Source organism: Salminus brasiliensis, chromosome 7, assembly GCF_030463535.1.
Source record: "Salminus brasiliensis chromosome 7, fSalBra1.hap2, whole genome shotgun sequence".
NCBI lineage: Eukaryota > Metazoa > Chordata > Actinopteri > Characiformes > Bryconidae > Salminus > Salminus brasiliensis.
The window spans coordinates 22,390,291-22,412,049 of record NC_132884.1 but is presented as its reverse complement, the minus strand read 5'-3'; the positions used below and the strand labels follow the sequence as shown (position 1 = coordinate 22,412,049).

Here is a 21,759-nt window from a genome sequence, read left to right as displayed (position 1 = left end):
GATTGTTCAACATAAAAGAGACGCTAACATTTCACTGTAATTTTTTTAATTATTATTATTGTTCTTGTTATTTATGTTCATCCCGTATTACGATTCCAGTACCCTGCACTTCTGGCTAAACGTTATATTGCATTGTATTTTTTATTACTGTTATCTGACATTTTGGGACTTTGTTTTTGTTGCTATGGAGACGGGAGCTTACAAGTACGCTAGCAGACAAGCAGTTAGCTGTTGTGTAGGCTACACATAACAAATCCAACAACTCCGTCACTTCAGGACACTGGAGCTGGAAAATGGTAAAGTTATTGCATGCGAAGCGGGGACGGTCATGTCTGATACTTCTGTTACAGCTGCAGAATTTCTATTTTAATTTTTAGATAGCGAAATAATCGAGGCTCTCACTGGGTTCAAAGCGCGCCAGCCTGGATACTGTCAGCTACGGTCTCTGCTAGCTAGTGCTAGCTAGCTAGCTACAGCATTAAATGAGGAGCAGCTAACAGTAAAGTACCTTTGGGTAGCTAGCTACGTTTATTGCTCCATTCTTATCATATACTTACAAGACCACACCAAAAACACATTAAAGCCCAGCTTATAAGTGTAACGAGCTAGATAGCTAGCTAGCCTGCCTCCAAGCAGAGCATATGTAGCTAGCATGCATCGTTAGCCAGATAAGCTAACTAGCTAGCTACCTACCTAGCTAGCTATCTTACGTGATGTGAACTTAGTAATGATTAAATACAGTTTGTATGATCTATAGACCTAGTTAGCGATCTAGCTAATTATCATTAGTTGCCATCTGGGTAGCTAGTTAGCTACATTTTGGGACAATAAATGTAGCTAACGTTAACGCTAATGATAATATTGTGAGCTGTGACAGTTACCTTTACCATACCTCTCCTATGATACATATTAGCTATCTAGATTACTGATAACTTGTAACCTGATAAGTTTATTGAGACGCATTCATTTGATTTTTTTTTTTAACATTTTGTGCTTGACATGACAAAGAGCCCAGCAGTTCCTACTACACTAATAACGTGTTAGCTACTATATGTGGGTTGCCACTAGATGTCAGTTGTGTCCTTTACTATGAACGTACAGTTGTATCAACTTTGTGTCTTTTCATCAATACCAAGTGCCAGTTGTACAGTACATTGCTCTACAGATATAATATGGATACATTAATGCATTTCACTGGTATCATGAATGCTGATTAGTTTACATTCTGAATATTTAATCTCCCAAAAAGCCACTACGTAGAACTATGAAACTCGCACACACCAAAATGAAGTGGCTGGGGGTTAGTAGTTTATTAAAATGACCCAGGTACTTTTTTTTTAGGAGTGTGTAAAATAAGTCTAAGGCCATTAAGGCCAGGCCATTTGTTGTTATTCATTGTGTGATCCAGTACCCTTGATATTTTCCACTTCTCACACCACATTAAATGAATGTACATTGATCTGTATGCAGGCTCCGTTCAAACAGCATGAAATGTTTGCAGTGATAGCACAGGACAACAGTAGGTGTCTGAGAAAGCGTTGCTTTCCAAGAAAGGCTCTGAAAGGAAAGCCCACTTTGGCTTGAGTGTGACACGCAGCAGATTAGCCTAGCTGGTTCCAGTTTGCTCTGGATCGTTTCAGACAAATAGGTTAGCCAAGGCTCTGTGATTTCAGTGAAATCTCAGTGAAGGGAATGTTTTGTGAATGAGGTTTAATTCAGCCATCTCAATACAACAGGGCAGGCCTTTTGTGGTCAGTCTTAGTGCTGATTTTAGTCAGGAAGTCTCCGTTTCATCTCCTTGCTTCCTCAGAGACACAGCTGTCCTTGGGTAAACCTGTACGAGGCAGGGAGTAAGGACATACGATCTGTCTCGTGTGGGCCGTCCATCACCTCTGCCATGAGAGGAATGAGAGTCCGGAGCATCCTACTGACAGATAGGCCAAGTGCCACAGTATGATTCACACCAATGTCTTAACAGCTTTGCTCATGAGAGGGAAATATAGCACATTTTCAGCCAGCGGTGTGGTTATGTAAACAGTAGTTTAGAAGAGTTCTTACTGATTCATTTAATGGTAGGGTCGATAAAATGTGAGCCAACCTGGACCTAAATTTCTGTGGTTTGACACAGTATGGGCTGAAGTACATAAGTGTATGGAGGCTGTTGCGTCACAGACAATTTGTACTGTGTTATTCTAATGCTATTTTAATTTTCTCTCCCCAAAATGTTTTATTCAGTAAGGACTTGGCACATGTGGTGTCAGCGTATGAGGTTAGAGTTTGAAATGCATTACTCCAGGTTTCTTTGAGCCCGTGTGACTTTTCCCAGGTTGTGTTTGAAGCGCGAGTCCACAAGAGATAGTTGATTGAGGTCTATTCACTTTGTCTCACTGAGCCTTTTCAATGACTTGTCTTCTATAAATGGCTCCTATTCAGTGCATGTGGAATGGAGTGAATCAATGGCACTCTTAATTCTGATGAAATTGGGTTATTCCCAGTAATGACCAGTAAAGGTTAGGTCAACTGCAGGACAGAAGTGCAATCAGGTCTTTTCAAGTGTTTTCGTTAAGGTGGCTGATCTGTAGTGCTGCTCTTCAGAAAAGTCAAATACATCCCCACTGTCCGTTTATCCAGAATGTTTATCCAGCTGTTTTAGAGTCAGCCCTATTGCTGCTGATAGTTAGTTAAAAAACACATTGCAACATCAGTGTTTCAAACCCTGGGATACCATTTTAGTGTGGTCAGTCACCTCATTGAAACCTGTTTCAGCAGTCAGGCTTTACATTACTCATTGAATTTAATTCCTCATTAAAATTATACTGCAGCCACACATTTCAGGATGCCTGGAATTAAGACCACCTATGGGCTTATGCTCATTTGTATGGAGATGGCTACTAATGTCAATACTATCTCAACCACAGCTGAGTGAAGGGTAAAAATAGCCCTCCTTGGGGGGGATGGGCCCCACCATATACTAGATAAACTGCTTGTTGTAGAAAAAGGTTTCTTTGGGTCAGAAAGAAAAGAACAGGAAAGAGTTAACCAATTCATCATAAATGAGTTGCCCTCTGATATAACCAAGCATTTTGTTTTTGTTTTTCAACAATGAGATTACGGTGTGTGGTACAGTGTGTACCTCAGCTCAGTGAATCAGTTTCCATACCATTAAGGATGAACAGACCTAAGTGAATTAATGTTTTAACGTTTGCAATGTTGATAAAGAAATATGTTTTATGAGATAATCACAGGATTTTATATTGATACAACCACTCAGAAAGATGCTGTGGAAGTCATTAACCTACTTGATGTTGACGGTGTCAAACTCTCCCATTTCTTGAAGAGGGAAAATTTTAGTTTGTTTGGCTTAATTGCTGTGCTGTTTAGGTTGTTTCTCTACTAAAAAAAAGATGCTGCAGGATTACTCACGGAAGCAGATCGCTCTAATTCGGTTAGTTTTATTGCTCTGAATGTTTAATGATGTCAAATATTACATAACCTTTCAGTTATAAGCATTGATATTGACAGATAGTCATTAAGAATTCATCATGTGACAAAAATGCAGAATTCCATAGTCTATAATATATAGTCTTTCTCTGGTAATTCTACAAAATAACTCCTGCTATCCCCTCGTGAGGAGAGTTTCTAATCAATATTCTGCACCAGCTCTGTCTGGATCACATGTTTCTCTATGTCCCACCAACATCTCTGTGTGGCCTTCTATCCAGCAGGGGGCAGACAGTGAGGTAAAGATAGCACATGCCTTTTCCTCCATGTTTCTGTTGGAGGGCACTCTCTGCCTGCTGTGAAGGTGAAAAGGGTCAAAGGAGGTGAAAGTAAAAAAAGGTTAAAGCAGCAGTGTTACAGTGTTATATATAATTTAAACATACACTTTGGCTACTCCACTCATCTTTTCTTTTGGGAAGAGCATTGTTTTGACCTTTTAAATTGTTTCACATTTAGTGGCCGTATCACAGGTCCTGGGGGGCTGTGTGCTTGTGTGAAAGTAGCAGCAGCTGTGTAACCCGCTCCCTGGTAGCAGTGAGAGACCCCTAGGGAAATGGAGGGGTCGCACTGAGAGCAGAGTGGTAGGCTCCATGTTGTGACACAGTCCAGCTGCCTTCTCGTGCTGTGGGTCAGGCCCAGAACGCTCTGGCTGCCTGTCAGGGCTCAGGGGTCACCATACTGACATGCCCCTTCTGGGTCTGACCAGATCAGAGAGTTCACAGTGTGTTTCTGTTGTGCTGTTCACAGGAGGAGCGCTTTGCCTTCCTGGCTGAGTGGTACGACCCCAGCGCCGCTCTCCTACGACGCTACCAGCTGCTGTTCTACCCTAAAGATTGCTCAGTGGAGATGGTAAACACTTCGGCTTTGTTAGGAGAGGCAGTCATGTCAACCGTTTTTTTTCCACCCACACATGCTACTGTCTTAGATGGCTTTCGGCTCAGCTTGATTTTTGCTGTAATCAAGATTACAGATTGCTTGATTGCTTTGCAAAAGTGTGTTCCAAACAACAAAATCTTCTTCTCATCGATTTAGTTTGATGTGAAGAACCAGCGGACGTTTTTGAGGAGAACAAAATATGATGATCTCCATCCAGAAGATTTGTTCGTGGGGAACCGTGTCAGTGTCTTCTCTCGACAACTCAACCTCATTGACTATGGAGACCAATATACAGCCAACAAACTGGGCAGCAGGAAAGAGAGGTAGTACCCCCTATCTCAACCCAGGTGCTTCACATTAGCAAGTATCAAAATCATAAAGTCATTAATGACCTACACAATCAGGCTATTCAGTATTGCCAAAAATACACTGTACGTACAGACGTATCCAGACATTTCTTTTAATGATTGAGTTCAGCTGCTTTACAGTGCATCCATTACCAACACAGGCATTTAGTTATATTACAGGATATAATTGGGCACTCCGGAGCAGCCACGCATAAGCCTGAAGTCACCATGCCCAATGCCATCCAGTAGCACTGCGCTGTGGAGCAGTGAAACTGACTACTCTAGAGTGATGGCCTCTGGGATCAGTTTGAGTGGCATATTTGATCTATAACTAATCATCCATTATCAATATCTGACCGCACTCATGCGGTCATGATGAAAACAATGTTTCAAAATCTAGTGTAAGGCTGCTGTTACTACAGCAGAGGGAAAACAAAAACTGTATTATTACCCTCGATTTAAACGTTAACTCTGGAGGAACTACAAAGTTTTGGACACATAGTATAGTTTCCATACACTGTCAAGCTTCGTGATGTTGACAGTCAAAAGTTCTCTGTTTGTCTGAAAAGTCATTTTTTAAATTTCACATTTTTTCAGCTGAGGATTTCTTTCCATACAGTCCATTTTCCATCTATTTTGTATACCAAACCATAAAAGATAAAGACCAGATGAAGCCCAGGCACTATGTTTTTTTTATTATTGTTTTTATTTTTTAAATGTCCCTCCTAAATCAGACCACAAGAACTGCTGAGTGTTCTTCCCAATCAAACTGGAATTGCGTATCTCTCATTAGCACTTTAATGAATCAGCCTGTCAACCTTTTCAAATCCTCACTGCTCTCAGATGGTAATTTCAATTAGTGGTAATCTGGTGACTCACATTTGGAAGGAAAACAGAACAGGCTTTCTTCACAGTAGCTGCGTCTCCTCTTCTGCGTCAGCCTGTGTGCTGGGAATGTAAATCAGTGAGCGAAAAGAGATGAGTGATTAAGAATGGATTGTTTGTTGTTACACTCACAAGGCTCCAGCCATGGGTTAGGGAAGGGTATATATGGTTGGGAGATTACTGTATTGTTCAGTTGAACTTGGGTGGGAAAAAAAAAAAAAGATGTATGAAAAAGATGTCAAGACTGATGTAGTGATTTTGAAGCTGGAGAACAGGTTTCTTTATGTTAAATCTTACATTAAACGAGACATAACCTTTACGTCCTTTATGTACATAACTTGGTGCTTTGTGTTGCCTCCTTAATGAAATCTCATTAGATTAATTAAGTGGCTATTAAGCTTTCTAATCAGACTTTCGCTGTGATGTATGACATTGTCCTTGAAAGAGCTGGACTGCTTTGTGCTCTGATATTCATACAGTGTCATTCTTGCTGTCTTATTTTGTGTGGTAAATATTATCATGTAGAACAAATCTCATATAATATAATTACATTATAATGCCAGGGACACCCCCACACACAATAGCTACAGCTACAACCCACAATTTAAACTGGTTTATCTTTCTGTCTCTCCTTTTCAACCCTCCCTATCTCCCTCCCTCCCTTTTGTGTCTTAACCCAGGACTCTGGCTATGATTAAGCCAGATGCAGTGGCCAAAGTGGGTGACATTATTCAGATGATTTATGACGCTGGCCTTATTGTCACCAAAGCCAAAATGACCAAGCTAACCTGGTAAGTTAAAAAAATAAAGGAGTTGTGCCGCATAATAAATGATTTGTTTTTCAGCATGTTCCAAATTAGCTTAATTTGCCTGGAACAGTAGTGGCCACATTCACAACAGTGCCCAGAGTGTGCTTATGTTTGCTATATGTCTGTTTGGGGGTCTGTCCCGATGACTGAAAGCACCACAGGTCTGGCACCTCAGCTGGCTTGTTGCAGTATGATGTGTAGCCCCATATTTTTGACAAAATAGCACAGGGATAACTAACTTTTGGAATTAGACACTGGAGATAGAAAGACAATTAAGAGGAGAAAAATAAGATGAATTTTGTCTAATATTGGCACATTATTATTATTATCTGCTATATCATAAGAAGGTGCGGTTGCATGAATAAGAATGAAATGATTGACAGCCTTAGCTGGAAGAGACCATCTACAGGACCTTTTTGTTCATTACATGGATGAGCTGCGAGCTGTCAGGAAACTGGCTAGTTAATCATACAGACGCGTTGTGCTGTTGGTCGCATTAACAGACACACTGTACTTTTTTTGCCTTTTTTTTGGTAAGTCTGATGGTAGCGTGTGTGTTCCAATTAGTTGTTAGCCAGACAGCTTATATTAGAGTGGTTAGGCGTGCTGGACTCTGTAGTATGTGTACTTGGTGTTGGCTAGTGCTCACGTCAACGTTTTCTGCAGTCATTGCTCTGTTCAATTACAAATGACCTCGTTTCGTGTCTCCGAAAGCATTTGGTGTCAAACGGGAAAGCTGTGGAGTCATAGTGAGAGTTTACCAGTAGCGAATCGGTAACGTTAAGTTTTGCAGGTGTTGCTTGCAGGCCTGCTGTGAAATGTCAGATGACGGGGAGTCCTGCCAGTGGAGAGGAGTCTGTTCACTTACACGTGCCAGGAACATATGGCACAGACAGGAGAGAAGAGGGCACCATTTCAGGTGTTTGTCTATTGAACACTGGAGTTTACTTTCTTAACCTAATCTGCCATACCTATTCCAACAAATCAGAAGATATTGATCATCTTATTACATTTTGTTTGAAATGGACGTTTGTAGAGAAGTAGATCTAAAAAAAAAAAAGGAAGGTGATAACCTAGTTATAAACTAGGGGTGAAAGAAAGTATTGATATACTTGAGTATTGTGATATTATGTTTTCTAATACTGTATCTATTCTGAAAAAACACAGTATTGATTTCTATGGAATAGTTTAGATGTAAAGATTTGTGGCAGACAGTGGTTCATTTGTGTTGTGTTTAAACCCTGACTTCTAGATAGCAGTGTTGTACTCCTGTCTTTAGATTCCACTGTTCTGATTGGATTAAACGTCTTCTAAAACTTCTTTTTTAATTAGATTTTGTGCATATGGTGTGTGTTTTGCCATTACAGTTTTTATGGTACGCAGTCCTACTGTAAACAGAGAGGCATTGCACCTTTTTGGGAAGTCTCTGCTCCTGTCAGTCATCATATGTCATAACTATTAAACAGACCTATTATCCCTCAGTCAACTGCAGGTTAGCTCCCATATTCTTCTGTATTGGTCTGTATGAAAATAAGCGCCACAGTACATGAATAGATAGATTGTGGTTCCAATTTATTCTTTCTCACTCATTGTCATAAAGAAAAAAAACATTAAAAACCATATCGGGTATTAAAATCATAAATCTAGTGTGTCACATAATAGATAAGGCAGCCCCACCAATCTATCTATCTCTCTATATATCTCCTTCTCTTTCTGTCTTTCTCTGTCTCTGTGTTTGTCCCTTTATCTTTTGTGTCTGTCTGTGTATATGTGTATTCTTTTCTTTTTTTTTTGTCTTTCTCTGTGTGTGTCTGTTTGTTTGGCACAGCAGCTGGTGGCAACATTAGATTCTGACTGTGGTGTAAACACACGCCTAGTCAGGCATTGACACTTCCTCACTTCCTCAGCTGTGATGTGATGAGTGTTGAATATAAGTGAAAAGGTGACATGTTCTCTGCTGCTTGTCTGAGTCGCTGTCTAATGAGAATTCTGTGTGTGCACTTTCTTCCTTCTGCAATATTTCTAAAATTCAAATTAGCATTTTGATTATGAGGTCTGCCTGCTTTCACTTAATACCAGCAATCAGCCTAATTCAGACCAACTCAGGGTATCAGTCATATTTATCCGCTTTTAAATAACATTTTAACTGATCGTGTTACATTATCTTCTTATTCTTCTTGAGAGGGCAGAGAAGGATGTTACAGGGTTGGATTTTTATATTATTTCAATTGTTGTGATCTGTGGAGACAATCTGCAGACCACTGCACAAATATGAAGGTACCTGGAGTAGCATTGTATGAGCTGCAGCACTGCCCACACATCGTTTATCTGCTACTACGAAGCATATTACTATTTATGATCTGCTGATTGTCCATGTAAGGTGTATTGTAAGACCAGGCGTTTCAGTAGTGGCAGCAGTTTTACTGTTGGAAAATGGAAAATGCTGACTGGTAAGCTTTTCTTTCCTCCAGGAAGGCTGACTTTGTGGGATTGGATGAAGAGCTGTATTTTGGGCTGATCAGAGTGGTTTACCTTATATCTGTGCCTCAGATTGTAGTTCACTGATGGTCACAATCAAGAATAGGAATGGAGATAATATTACTGCCCATTTTTGTATACATATTTAAACCTTTTAAACTGTCTAACTATCCATCGCAAATCTGTCTACCTATTTAAACTGCGATAATGAATACCTATTGTGGGTTTTCTTCCAATCAGTCTAAAAATAATGCAAATTCATGAATAGGAACAAAGTTCTTGCTTTAGGCTTCAGTCGTATAGAAGTTAGACCAGGCTTATTGGATCACTTATTAACTGTGTGTACTTTTATGGCTTTCTTACAGGAAGCAGGCAGCGGACTTTTACATGGAACATCAGTCAAAGTCTTTTTTCAAGTAAGTTTCTCCTGGGTGAATGATTTACTCGTATGTTGAGCTTGCAGGTGGGCTTTTCAAAGAAATTTTAAAAGCCATACAGCTTGCATCAGCATTCTTGTGATGTTTCTCAGGGTCAGAGATGACATTTCTGTAACCTTCTGCTGTCTTTGAATGACATTGCTGTATTTTTTTACACCAAGGCTGTGACATAACAGGCTTAAACCAAAACGATTAAAATCCACTTAATCATTGGAGGACATTGTAGCAACGTTTTAGGTTTATGACATTGTCCTTCAGGCTTCTCTAGTGTGTTGAAGATTTTAAATGTGCCATTTGGTGCCGTTTCCTCATTGTGATCTTTTAAGTTGGTACTATTGTCAGCTGAGACGTCTTTTTTGTTTTGGTACAGTAACCTGGTGCAGTTTGTGAGCTCTGGACCAGTGATTGTGATGGAGCTGATGGGAGACGAGGCAGTGTCTGTCTGGAGGAAAGTTCTGGGGCCCACAGACTCTAGTGTGGCGCGCAAAGATGCTCCAGTCAGCCTCCGTGCCCAATTTGGCACAGATGGAACCAAAAATGCAGGGCATGGGTCAGACTCATTGGCATCTGCAGCAAGGGTATTTAAAAAACTACAGACTATCCAGTCCATTTAGACACAATAAATAGTAAATACATAATTCATTATTGACTCTTACTTCTAGTTTTGGTCTTTCATATGCTCATTAAAGATAAAACTGTAAATGCATGTAAATGAATCAAAATGAATTGCATGAGTCATTTAATTCTTACCTTTGGCACAGCCCATGCTTTACTGATTTCCTAGTGTTTGGTTTCCTCTCTTTTTAGGAGCTGGAGTTCTTCTTTCCCTCTACTACAGGGCATGGCCCCTCCAACACAGCCAAATTCTCTGACTGCACCTGTTGTATCATTAAACCTCATGCTGTCTCAGAGGGTAAGACCCCAAATGTACAGCTGCCCACATGTACACTCATAATGACCTCTGGTTTAATAGAGGCCAATCATATAATGTCTGTGTTTCATATAGAAGCAACAGCAGTAATGGATAAAAGCAGGCTGTACCAGGTTGTATAGTGGCAAAATGTAAACATTAGGCAGCCAGTGACATATCCAGGACATCTAGAAGGCCTAGAGTAAATGTATCAAAATATTGAGACATCTGAGTTGGTGCCTTGGTTTTACCAGTGACGTTCTAACCTAGTAATTGTAGTAGATACCATTTTATTTTAGTTACAGAATATGTAGTGAGTGTGTCACTGTACTTCTACCTTTTAAGGCCTTCTGCAATTCTTCTGTGTTTCGTGTCAGTGAAACCTCTCTGCTTTTATAACTCTGTCCTTCCACTCCTGTTGTAGCATCGTTACACTTGTTATACATTGATGAATGCGTCACCCCCTAAAGCTAGTGCATAGTCTTAACCAATCTTTTCTCCGGATTTTTCCAAATCCCTCTCCTGATCCCTGTTCATGGAGCATACCGCCAAGGCACTGACCTGTGAAATCTCAAATCCTCTGGACGGAGCTGAGGTAGATATTTCACATAGCCGCCATGGGTTGAGCAGGCCCTGAGTTGATCTTTCACATCGCTATGGGCAGATAGGCCTGAAAGGGAATATTCCACTAAAGCAGAAACACTTCAAACAGTCACAGTAGTTTTGTTTTTTTAAATCAGTCGTGAACTTGAGCAACATGGGAACATGATTTGGGAAGGGCCTTTTTCAGCTTATCCTGACAAATCTGTAGATCCAAAATGTTTAAACAAGTAATTTGGGCCATACAAATTACTGGTTACCTGTGATTTGAGAATTTAGCTGGATTTGTATGTTACTGTTTATTGAGTTTTTAGGGGTCCAAACACCTGATGGAAATCATGTAGTGTTCTTCCAGTTTATTTTCCTTATTGCAGCTGTTTCCAAAGCAGTGCCTGAGGGTACACAGACACACGACTTGTCAGACTGGTATGACACAGTGACCGCAACTCAAAGTATTCATTATGCCCTTTGGGGGGCAGTATAGAGCACTTGGCCTGTAACTTCAAAGCTGCATGGCTTGGATGCACATTTCTTTTTATGGATTCCTTGGATCAAATAAACAGAACTTGATTATTTGGGTCAGCCACAGTTTTTGAGTCAGTTTGCATATGTTCCAAAGGAAAAACAAAGTTCATTACAAGAATCCAATATAATGCAATATAATGGCCAGTGCAGATTGACGTCCTAGACATAAAATTAAACTTCTAGTTCAGTCTTCTACAAATATGACAAACATGTTTTGTGTGTGCCAAAAAATATCCTTGATTGCAGCTCACTAGGGGAGGGCAGCATGCCAACAAAAGTATAATATTACATTACATAAAGGCATTGCCATGACACATATGAGATTAATTAATTAATTTATTATTATTAAAAAACAATTGTAAAGTTGAAACAGGAACAAACCCCAGCAGTATCACATTTAAGAAATGAAAGCCAGCATGAGTACAGGCAATTAAATTAAATGAGACTGATGTATTTTTAATAGCATGTGTAGTTGTTCACTCGTGATAAAACATATTTGATTTTAATTTGAGTATAAGAAATAATTAAATAGTTTATTACAATAATAATGTAATATATCTGTGATTCAGTATGTAATCTTTAGAAATATAAATATACTTAAATTTGCCATCTTGATCAGTTATATTTTGTCTCAGGAGAAATCTCTACAAACACCTCTTCCACACTCAGAATGGCCCCTGAGCTCCTCTAGTTAATGTGCAGAACTGAACTAATCCACTTGGAACCAAATTCAAGTCCCCAGAGGCGTAGGCTGAGTCGGATAATTGCCTACAGCCATTTCAGAAAGCTGCTTGCTTGGTCGAAAGTTCTGAAGAGGTGTGTCACCCTTTGCCCTCCCACACTGACAATTTTATATTCTTAGTAGGATAGTCACTTTATTTAGTGACCATTGAAGAAAACTGACCAAAACAAATGTTAAAATTTGTTCAGCCTTCGCTCGCTCGAATCTCTAATACGTGCTGGTACAATGATCAGGTTTCAAGTCTTCTGTTTCAAAGTCCTGCAGTGCTCGAGCTGTTACTCAAGGACTTTTCACCTGCTCGCAATGTGCTGCTCTTCTATGAGTCACCGGGTTGGCAGATACCTCCAGAGACCCACTGTGAGCGTATGCACACAACACACACTCCCACACACCCACGTGTGCGTGCGCACACACAGTAACATTTCAGACCATCCGGTGGGAGTGTGTCCTGCCTGAAGGCCTGCAGCTTGGATGCTGACGGCTGGTGAGTTCAGAGAGGATTGCCGCCTATCTCTTTTTTTTTTTTTTACTGAGAGGACTGGAGCCCAGCAGGACTGTGGCCGGAGAGATGAATAATAGGCAATAACAAAAGCCCATGCCGAGTGAGCAGGTATAACGGAAGTAATTTTTAAGGATTAGACAATGGTCACCCTAGTAATTCAGCTGGCTGGTCTGGTGTGGCAGGTCCCCTTGTATTGTTACTTAGCTTTCCGTGCTGTGTAATCCGTAACAGACTGTTGTTCATACATATAATACAATCCTTCAACTGTTGTTACTCAGCCCACTAATCCACCCTGTAAGAAGTCACCATGCCATCACATTGCGTAACAAACTATTAGGTATTTGTCTCGGCACAAGCTCATGTGAATGTTTGTGGAACTCATTGAGGCAGTCTCTGGGAAAAGGTGAAATAGAACCTCTAGGATAAAACAATTATCTTGGGTTTAAGGCACTAGGGTTGCAGCGACACAACGTTTTTAGGTATACCATGGTTTGAAAATGTTTGATCAATGTATGTATCATAGCATGTACATTTGCTTCGCGCTGATATATATATATATATATATTTGTTTGTTTGTTTGTTTGTTAGTTCTTTTTGTTTTTTTATGCAACCGACCAGAAAATCCCATCAATTTCTTACTGTTTTTAGAGTTTTAAGAATCAAACAACCAATTGAATGATGCAGAAAATAATCAGAAGATTTATCCATAATAAAAATATTTCAAATACAAATACAAACTTGTTCAAAAAAGTTCCACCTCATGTGCAGCATTCTTATTAATTTATAAATTTTCGAAAAGGAGACTTTTTACACATTTTATTTATTATTATACTAATTATAGTAAAGTTTGTTTAACCCAAAAAAAAAAAATTTGTTACTTTTACGGGTCATTAGGTCATTCTAACTGATAATAATAAGGAGCAGAAGAAGATTTACAAATTGCTACATACTGTGCTACAATTAAACCGTGATATTTTCTAAGACGGTTATCATACAGTGAAACTTTTATACCATTGCAAGCCTATAAGGCACACATAGTTCTAATGGTTCCTTGGACTTCATCCAGGTAGTAATGGAGGGCCATGCTATGATAAATGGCTAATCATTTACTCACCCTGATTGTGGTAGGTCTCATCCTGAGAAATGTATTGCAGTTTCACCAGGACAAACCCTAATAATATTTTAACAGACAATCACTGAACCTTTTAAACCTTTTATATGAAGTTTGTACATTTTTAGTGCAGTCATCACGATCATGCTATGCTGCAGTGCAGACAATATCTCTTAACTTGGGGCATTGTTCATTAATCTCTGTTGCAAGCCATAGAATGTGGTGCAAAGTCTAGCTCTGTAAAGACAGCCAATAGGAGTACAATCTTAACCTCAACTTCAACTCCAACCAGTGGAGCAAAACTATCCATGGGATTCAACTAATCTTACAGTGTACTTGAGCTCAGTGCTGCGTGCAAGGCTCAACCAATAGAAATACTCCTTTTAAGTGTATTGTCATTAGAAATGAGCTATTTTGAGGCTTTCATAAATGACTATAAATGACTTCTTTACAGTAGATCATGTAAATGATCTGTTCCATGACCAACCATGCTTGACTTAACTGAAGAAAGACCTCTCAGCCAATGAAAGAGCAGGCTCGTGACTGGAATAGAGAAATGTGTTGCTAGGCAGCCACAACACCATTGCCTAGCAACAGGCCTTGTTGCGTCTAGGAGCTCCTGATGTGACTGGGACCTGGGGCTGGCTGTTGATGCTGAGGGAGAAAGTGGAGGATGTGTGAAGGGGCCATTCACATGGTCCTAGAACCTGTATAGATGGTACTGTAGTTATAGTGAATAAGGGAACATAATGACATGTATGTTCCAAATATGTTCTCAGGAAAGTTTTGTCTTTTGCTTTTTGCTATACACTCATAAAAATAAAGGTGCTTCGATGGGTTCTTCTGGCGATGCCATAGAAGAACCATTTTTGGTTCCATAAAGAACATTTCTTTCCATAAAGAACAGAGTTTTGAAGAACCTTTCAAAAGTTTAATGAACCTTCTCTTGATGTAAAGGGTCTTTATCAGTTTAAAGGTTCTCTATTACAAACAAGGTTTTTAATGGAACCAGAAGTGGTTCCTCTGTGGCATCATTCAAAGAGTGTAGGTGTGGTGTAGGGTTGGCCTGAGTGCTGTGACAATTTGCCCAGACTCCATTCAACACTCCTGTGTGCTCTTGTCATTTGAGTCCTGTTTGAGACTGTACTCACTGTTCTTGAGCATAAACTAATATGTAACTGATGAACACAAGCTATTATACGAGCATGCTAGAAACTGTTTGTACTCTGCCTGTATACAATATGTACTGTGTGCTGCATAAAAGTTGCCAACAAGTTCCAAATCTGCCGTTTTAGCTTGGGGAGGGGGGGCTCCTTAGTAATGTATATGGGTTTAGAATGGGATATCATAAATGACTGTGTAGGTGTCCCAATATGTGTAGGTGTCCAAATACTTTGTCCATATAGTGGTATACTAAAGTATACTATATATATATTTTTTTTTTATTATTATTATTTATTTATTTATTTATTTTAACCAGTAAACATACATATAGAGTACATCTACCTATTCGGCCTACAGCATCTACTGTGACCATTCAAATTAAAGCTACATGGACTGTCACAGCCTGGACTGCCCCTTTAAATAAGGCGCCACACATCACAGCCAATCAGTAGAGAGGTCATTTACATACATCAGCCTTAAAGGCACAGTAACAAAATTAAACTGTTAAGTTTGTTTTAGGTGAGGGAGAACTTAATCGCAACTGTTTCTGGAACATAACACTTCAGGAAATAAATATAGTACAAGAAAAGATATGATGTGAGGTTTCATGGTTTTGGTGTAGTTCAGTTTAGTGCATGTTTGGAAAAACATGCTTTTTTCATCTTGGGACAGCTTAGGTCCTAGGTGAAAACTGTAAAGAACACACAGTACATTGGTTGTTTGGTTAAAACGGTGCACTTTGGTCTAATTGAACATGGTGCCCGCAGAGAGTTTATTAGTATAATCACTGCCTGCTTAAGCCAGAGGAGACTCTGCAAAACTACTGCTTTGGATATTATGCCCTTGTCGGCTCCGCATTGGGCCTTAATTCTCACAGTCAACCCTGAAAGTTAAACAGGTATTATAAACTTTCTGCCAAGAATTATCACTTTTTTGTCAGACATGAAAGCATGGCATGAAGATACCCATTTAACATTTGTTTTGGAGAGTGTTGTTGTGAGTATAAGGGCCTAGTTATCAACAACACTCACAACACAGTTGTGATCAGTTAGAAGAAGTATCTGTGCTGGCTTTTGCCTCATACCACATACTCTTCTGTAACATTATACACAGGCACCTCACTGTCTGACATACAGTACACTGTGTAAGATCAGGTCGCAGTTAAAACGCCGTATTTAAGTGTGGTTGCCAACACATGGGTATCTATTATTAGAGGATACAAAAAACATGGCCTGGACAAGGTGCTGTGTCACATCTGTGGGGAATCCTGTTGATGTTGACCGATATGACACCAAAGCTTGGTGTGATTACGACCGGAGTCTTGGGGCTTTTTTCCCCCTATGGTTGCTACTGATGACTCATATCTTCCTCACAGGTCCCAGAGAAGCAAGCATGTGTTCATGTAACAGAATGGCTCAGAATAGCATTAAGCACTGTGGTGGAGAGTGCATTACACATTCAGGAGCATTGTGCTTTTATCTGGAGCATCTGTACTTCTGGAGAGAAAAAGAAGAACATTATCTCATCTCTGTAGCATCTGTTTGACACAGGAGTACTAGATATTCTTTTGGATTTTCATTTGCATATTTGCATTTATTTATTGCTCAGCTCTGTCTGAACACTGTTTGCTTTAGCATGTTTTTGTTACCTTCACAGCTCTTACAGGAAAGATCCTGAACTCCATTACGGAGGCTGGGTTTGAGATTTCTGCTTTGCAAATGGTAAGTGCATTCTTTTGTCGATAAACATGTTATAGATGTTGTTTGTTCTGATTTCTTTTGATCATGTTTCATGCACCATAACACACCATTTACATAAAGTGACCTGTATGTAGCTTGAATATGTTTTTTTGTGTATTGGTGTGGTAGATCTGCATAGCTAATGAACTCTGTAAACCCCTTCTTGTCAGGTGACTAAAGTGTGAATTTAATTGCCTTTTTTATGGTCTAACGCAATCTTGCTGTCAACCAGACAGTCACTGGCCATGTCAATGACATTATTATGATTTGCTTCTAAGGCCCTCTTTGGCCAATAACACAGCTGCAAAGCTATCAAGTGCTGTACTGAACGTGGTGTAGTATACAGTGGATTCCCCAAGCTACAGTGGGGAAAAAAGTATTTATTTAGTCACCAATTGTGCAAGTTCTCCCACTTAAAAAGATGAGAGAGGCCTGTAATTGACATCATAGGTAGACCTCAACTATGAGAGACAAAATTAGAAAAAAAAAATTTATTTGCAAATAATGGTGGAAAATAAGTATTTGGTCAATAACAAAAGTTCATCTCAATACTTTGTTATATATCCTTTGTTGGCAATGACAGAGGTCAAACGTTTTTTGTAAGTCTTCACAAGGTTGGCACACACCGTTGCTGGTATGTTGGTCCATTCCTCCATGCAGATCTCCTCTAGAGCAGTGATGTTTTGGGGCTGTCGGCGGGCAACACGGACTTTCAACTCCCTCCAAAGGTTTTCTATGAGGTTGAGATCTGGAGACTGGGTAGGCCACTCTAGGACCTTGAAATGCTTCTTACGAAGCCACTCCTTTGTTGCCCTGGCAGTGTGCTTGGGATCATTGTCATGCTGAAAGACCCAGCCACATTTTATCTTCAATGCCCTTGCTGATGGAAGGAGGTTTGCACTCAAAATCTCACAATACGTGGCCCCATTCATTCTTTCGTGTACACGGACCAGTCGTCCTAGTCCCTTTGCAGAGAAACAGCCCCAAAGCATGATGTTGCCACCCCTATGCTTCACAGTTGGTCTGGTGTTCTTTGGATGCAACTCAGCATTCACTCTCCTCCAAACACAACAAGTTGTGTTTGTACCAAACAGTTCTACTTTGGTGTTATCTGACCATAAGACATTCTCCCAGTACTCTTCCGGAACATCCAAATGCTCTCTATCAAACTTCAGACGCGCCCGGATATGTAATGGCTTAAGCAGGGGAACACGTCTGGCACTGCAAGATCTGAGTCCCTGGCGGCGTAGTGTGTTACTGACGGTAGCCTTTGTAACGTTGGTCCCAGCTTTCTGCAGGTCATTCACTCGGTCTCCTCGTGTGGTTCTGGGATTTTTGCTCACTGTTCTTGTGATCATTTTGACCCCATGGGCTGAGATCTTGCGTGGAGCCCCTGATGGAGGGAGATTAGCAGTGGTCTTGTAGGTCTCCCATTTTCTGATTATTGCTCCCACAGTAGATTTCTTCACACCAAGCTGCTTGCCTATTGCAGATTCAGTCTTCCCAGCCTGGTGCAGGTCTACAATTTTGTTTCTGGTGTCCTTCGACAGCTCTTTGGTCTTCACCATAGTGGAGTTTGGAGTGTGACTGTTTGAGGTTGTGGGCAGGTGTCTTTTATACTGTTAACGAGTTCAAACAGGTGCCATTAATACAGGTAATGAGTGGAGGACAGAGAAGCCTCTTAAAGAAGAAGTTACAGGTCTGTGACAGCCAGAAATCTTGCTTGTTTGTAGGTGACTAAATACTTATTTTCCACCATTATTTGCAAATAAATTCTTTAAAAATCAGACAATGTGATTTTCAGTATTTTTTTTTCTCATTTTGTCTCTCATAGTTGAGGTCTACCTATGATGTCAATTACAGGCCTCTCTCATCTTTTTAAGTGGGAGAACTTGCACATTGGTGACTGACTAAATACTTTTTTCCCCACTGTATAAGCAATCAATAGACACTTTGCTCCTATAATAATCATTAATAATTCATGTGATGGGTGCATGTTTGAGTGTGTTGCTGTAAAGACACTGGGATATATTTGGCAGTGTTACTGGTAGGCCGCTGCCCTGCCATAAGCTCCTTTGCCAACTTTACAGGGAGACATCTGATTTTAACTACAGCTGAGCTTGGTGCCAAGGTTTAGCCTTTGGTACTGACTTATCATTTGATAGATTACTTTTTTATTTTTTTTGCCTATTTCCCAGAAAGTGTAATAATCATTCCTGATTTTGAAAGTTTTGTGTTTTATATATCTCTTTTTATATATATATATATATATATATATATATATATATATATATAAGCTGAATTATTTGATGTTTTGATCTTTTGATCTTTTCAGTTCAACCTGGATCGAGCAAATGCAGAGGAGTTTTTAGAAGTTTATAAAGGGGTGGTCACAGAGTACACGGTAAGTACAGAGGTCATGTCTCACTTTCACTAAAGCAGCACGTTTGGAAAATATAATGTTTAACAGACTGCTCTTTCCGTTTTGTAAGGTAGAACCTGACATTTATATGTATCAATAAGCTTTATTAAGAGTTTTTCTCAGGATAATTAATTTCTGCCAAGCTGGAGATGGTTCATATTCACAAACCTATCGCTCTGCAAATAAGCCATTTTCAGTCCTGGGAAATTGAGGCCTAGGGTTATCGGTGCTGTGTACAGAACCTTGTCCGTTGCCATGAAAACTCTCTCATCACCATACTGATTGCCTTGCGCTTACATGCACACTGGGGTAGCACTCCTGCTACTTCAGTAAAGTAGCCCAGCTGTGTGGTCCATGGTTATGTTAGTACAGACACCATGTTGGTTCCTTCAGGCCTTTGCATTTGTTTGACTACAAGTTTTGCATACATACCTGTGCAGATGGTCCTGTATGCGCTATATTTTTCTATTAGTATTAGTAGCGCAATGGCAGCCAATACTGTTTCATACACTGCATTTATTTGCCTGGTTAAATACACCTGATTTATTAAACCAAGTAAAAAGTGTCCGCTGATCCCACACATCATCCCACTCTGCTGGTAGGAGCCAGTGTTGGTAGGCAAATGTAGTGTCTTGTAGTGTCAGTGTAGAGTCTTGTACAAGGCCTTTTAATGGTGTTGCATTGACAGCTTGCCTATGACCCTAGTCTTCTTTGTGTAGGAGAGGGGTTTTGCCCACAATGCTGCACTATGTAACTGTTACATTGTAATCTAACAATAAATAATAAATAGGCCTAATGAAAATAAAGAAACTAGGTGCACATTCTAGCTGCTAGAATCCACCATAGCAGACCCCAGCAGATCTTATCTTAAAGCCTTAGCATAGTTAAGCCACTTTGTTCTCTCCTAAGTCCTGTAATGATGACAAAACTACAAAGGTATCTCGGCTCTCTGAGACAGTTACAGCTTTTTGAGAAGAAGATAGCATATCTTGTATCTCTCTATTTGCTTTTTCCTCATAATAAGGACAGGCTGATATATCTAGACTATATTAATATGTCCAGAGGAGATTGATCCTGTTATGTCATTTGTGTACTGAAGGAAGGCCAGAGACCGCTGAGTAACTCCACTCTTAATTAATCTTCATCTAACTTAATTTAAAATCATATACTTTTCTTTTTTGTAACCAAAAATTTGCAGTACAACTTTTCTCTGTTGGGACTCACTGACACTCTGTTGTAACATCTTTTTTATTTAAATTATTCACTACTATGTTTTCTATCTACTGGGTATATATGATTCAATAATGAATGGTGACTGCAAGTATATAATGTCTGATGTGTGCTGTTGATGGATATTTTTCTGTAAAACATTTTTATATATTTTATGAATTATGTCAGCTGTGTTGATTTGACAGTTTATAATAGGTAATGATGCTTAAAAAAAGCCCTGCTCTATATGAACGTTAAATGACACTAACATCCTTCAGTACATTGAGGTGTGTGCTATGAATGAGAAGTGTTTGTGCAGCTGTGTTGCCTCACACCTTTTAGGTTGGGTTCCTGTTTTTCCAAAACACGACTCCTACCACCACTCAGCCATAATAAAGCAGTTTCTCTGCGTGTTTTCAACATTATAGGAAAACTAGGGCAAAAGTTCACAAAACACAGAAACATAGTCTGGTTAGCTGGCCATGTTTTTCATAGGTTAATTAATCAGTGTTGCTTTATGTATGGTCATTTGCTAAATGTTAGGGAACCTCAAATTATATGTATTGTTGGTTTTCTAATAAAATGTTAAAGAAATCCTCGTAAGAAAGAGAACGTGTATCTGCACATTTTAATGCCTGACTACTTTTTTATTTGATTTATTTGACATATTGGATACAATAGAACACAAAATGTGGCACCTATAAGAGTTTTTTTTTACATTGTATATGTTCAGGGTTAACATATCTTGGAAGAACTGGAAATTTTGTGATTATTTTTACAGTCATGAAACACCTGGACAATGTAAAATGTTGCTAATATAATACACTTATTTGCTTCCTACTTTCACATGAAATCAGCAAACATGTCATTTGAACATGTGGGGATGTCCACATTCTTGCATACAACACTGGTAATTCAAAGCTAAAACCAAAAGGGATTTAGTTTTTTTAATCTTTTGAAAAGAAAGAAATTCGCTACGCTTTAGGTACGAGGATAAATGCCAGTTGAATTTGACACTGTGTTTAAATATGGCCACAGAATGTGGTTTGACGGCCTTCAAAAGCTTGAATGTTTTGTTTATAGTGGCAAACGAACTATGTTATGTAGAATAAAAAGGAAGCACACATCCAGTACACTAAGCAATTCAAAGCTGTTACACTACAGTCGTAACTTTGCACACTGATTTCTGTTGTTTTGGTTGGGTAACAGAAGCCTAAATATGCAGTGTCACTATTGGAAGCTATTTCTGAATGTGTTTCTGGGGCAGTGCAGTGGTCTGATCTCTAGGGGCAGGTACTAATGATTGTTCTAATGCTCTACCACACTTGGAGTGTCCCCTACCCTCCACCACCAGTTACTGAGACTTCGACTCATCAGACTAGATTAACATCAAATGAAAACCAACTCCATTGTGAACAGCTGGCACTCTGAACAATAGCCACGATTGTTGGCTCTTATTTACTTGAATATATATATGTATTTATTTGGAGGTAGAGTCGAAA

General features: G+C 39.5%; 1 protein-coding gene across 2 annotated transcripts in view; it reads left to right on the top strand.

The window, feature by feature from the left end:
• The first annotated feature begins 173 nt into the window (after window positions 1-173).
• Window positions 174-21,759, top strand: part of nme7 (NME/NM23 family member 7) — a 41,787-nt gene continuing 20,201 nt past the window's right edge. Inside the window, exons 1-9 of one of the 2 annotated variants that reach the window (XM_072684145.1) lie at window positions 174-296; window positions 4,249-4,350; window positions 4,534-4,700; window positions 6,290-6,400; window positions 9,262-9,312; window positions 9,704-9,911; window positions 10,141-10,246; window positions 16,544-16,608; window positions 18,962-19,030. In XM_072684145.1, the coding sequence (XP_072540246.1) occupies window positions 294-296; window positions 4,249-4,350; window positions 4,534-4,700; window positions 6,290-6,400; window positions 9,262-9,312; window positions 9,704-9,911; window positions 10,141-10,246; window positions 16,544-16,608; window positions 18,962-19,030 (882 nt within the window). In that variant the 5' untranslated portion in view covers window positions 174-293. The remainder of the gene's footprint in view (window positions 297-4,248; window positions 4,351-4,533; window positions 4,701-6,289; window positions 6,401-9,261; window positions 9,313-9,703; window positions 9,912-10,140; window positions 10,247-16,543; window positions 16,609-18,961; window positions 19,031-21,759) is intronic. The other variant, XM_072684146.1, reaches the window with a different exon arrangement.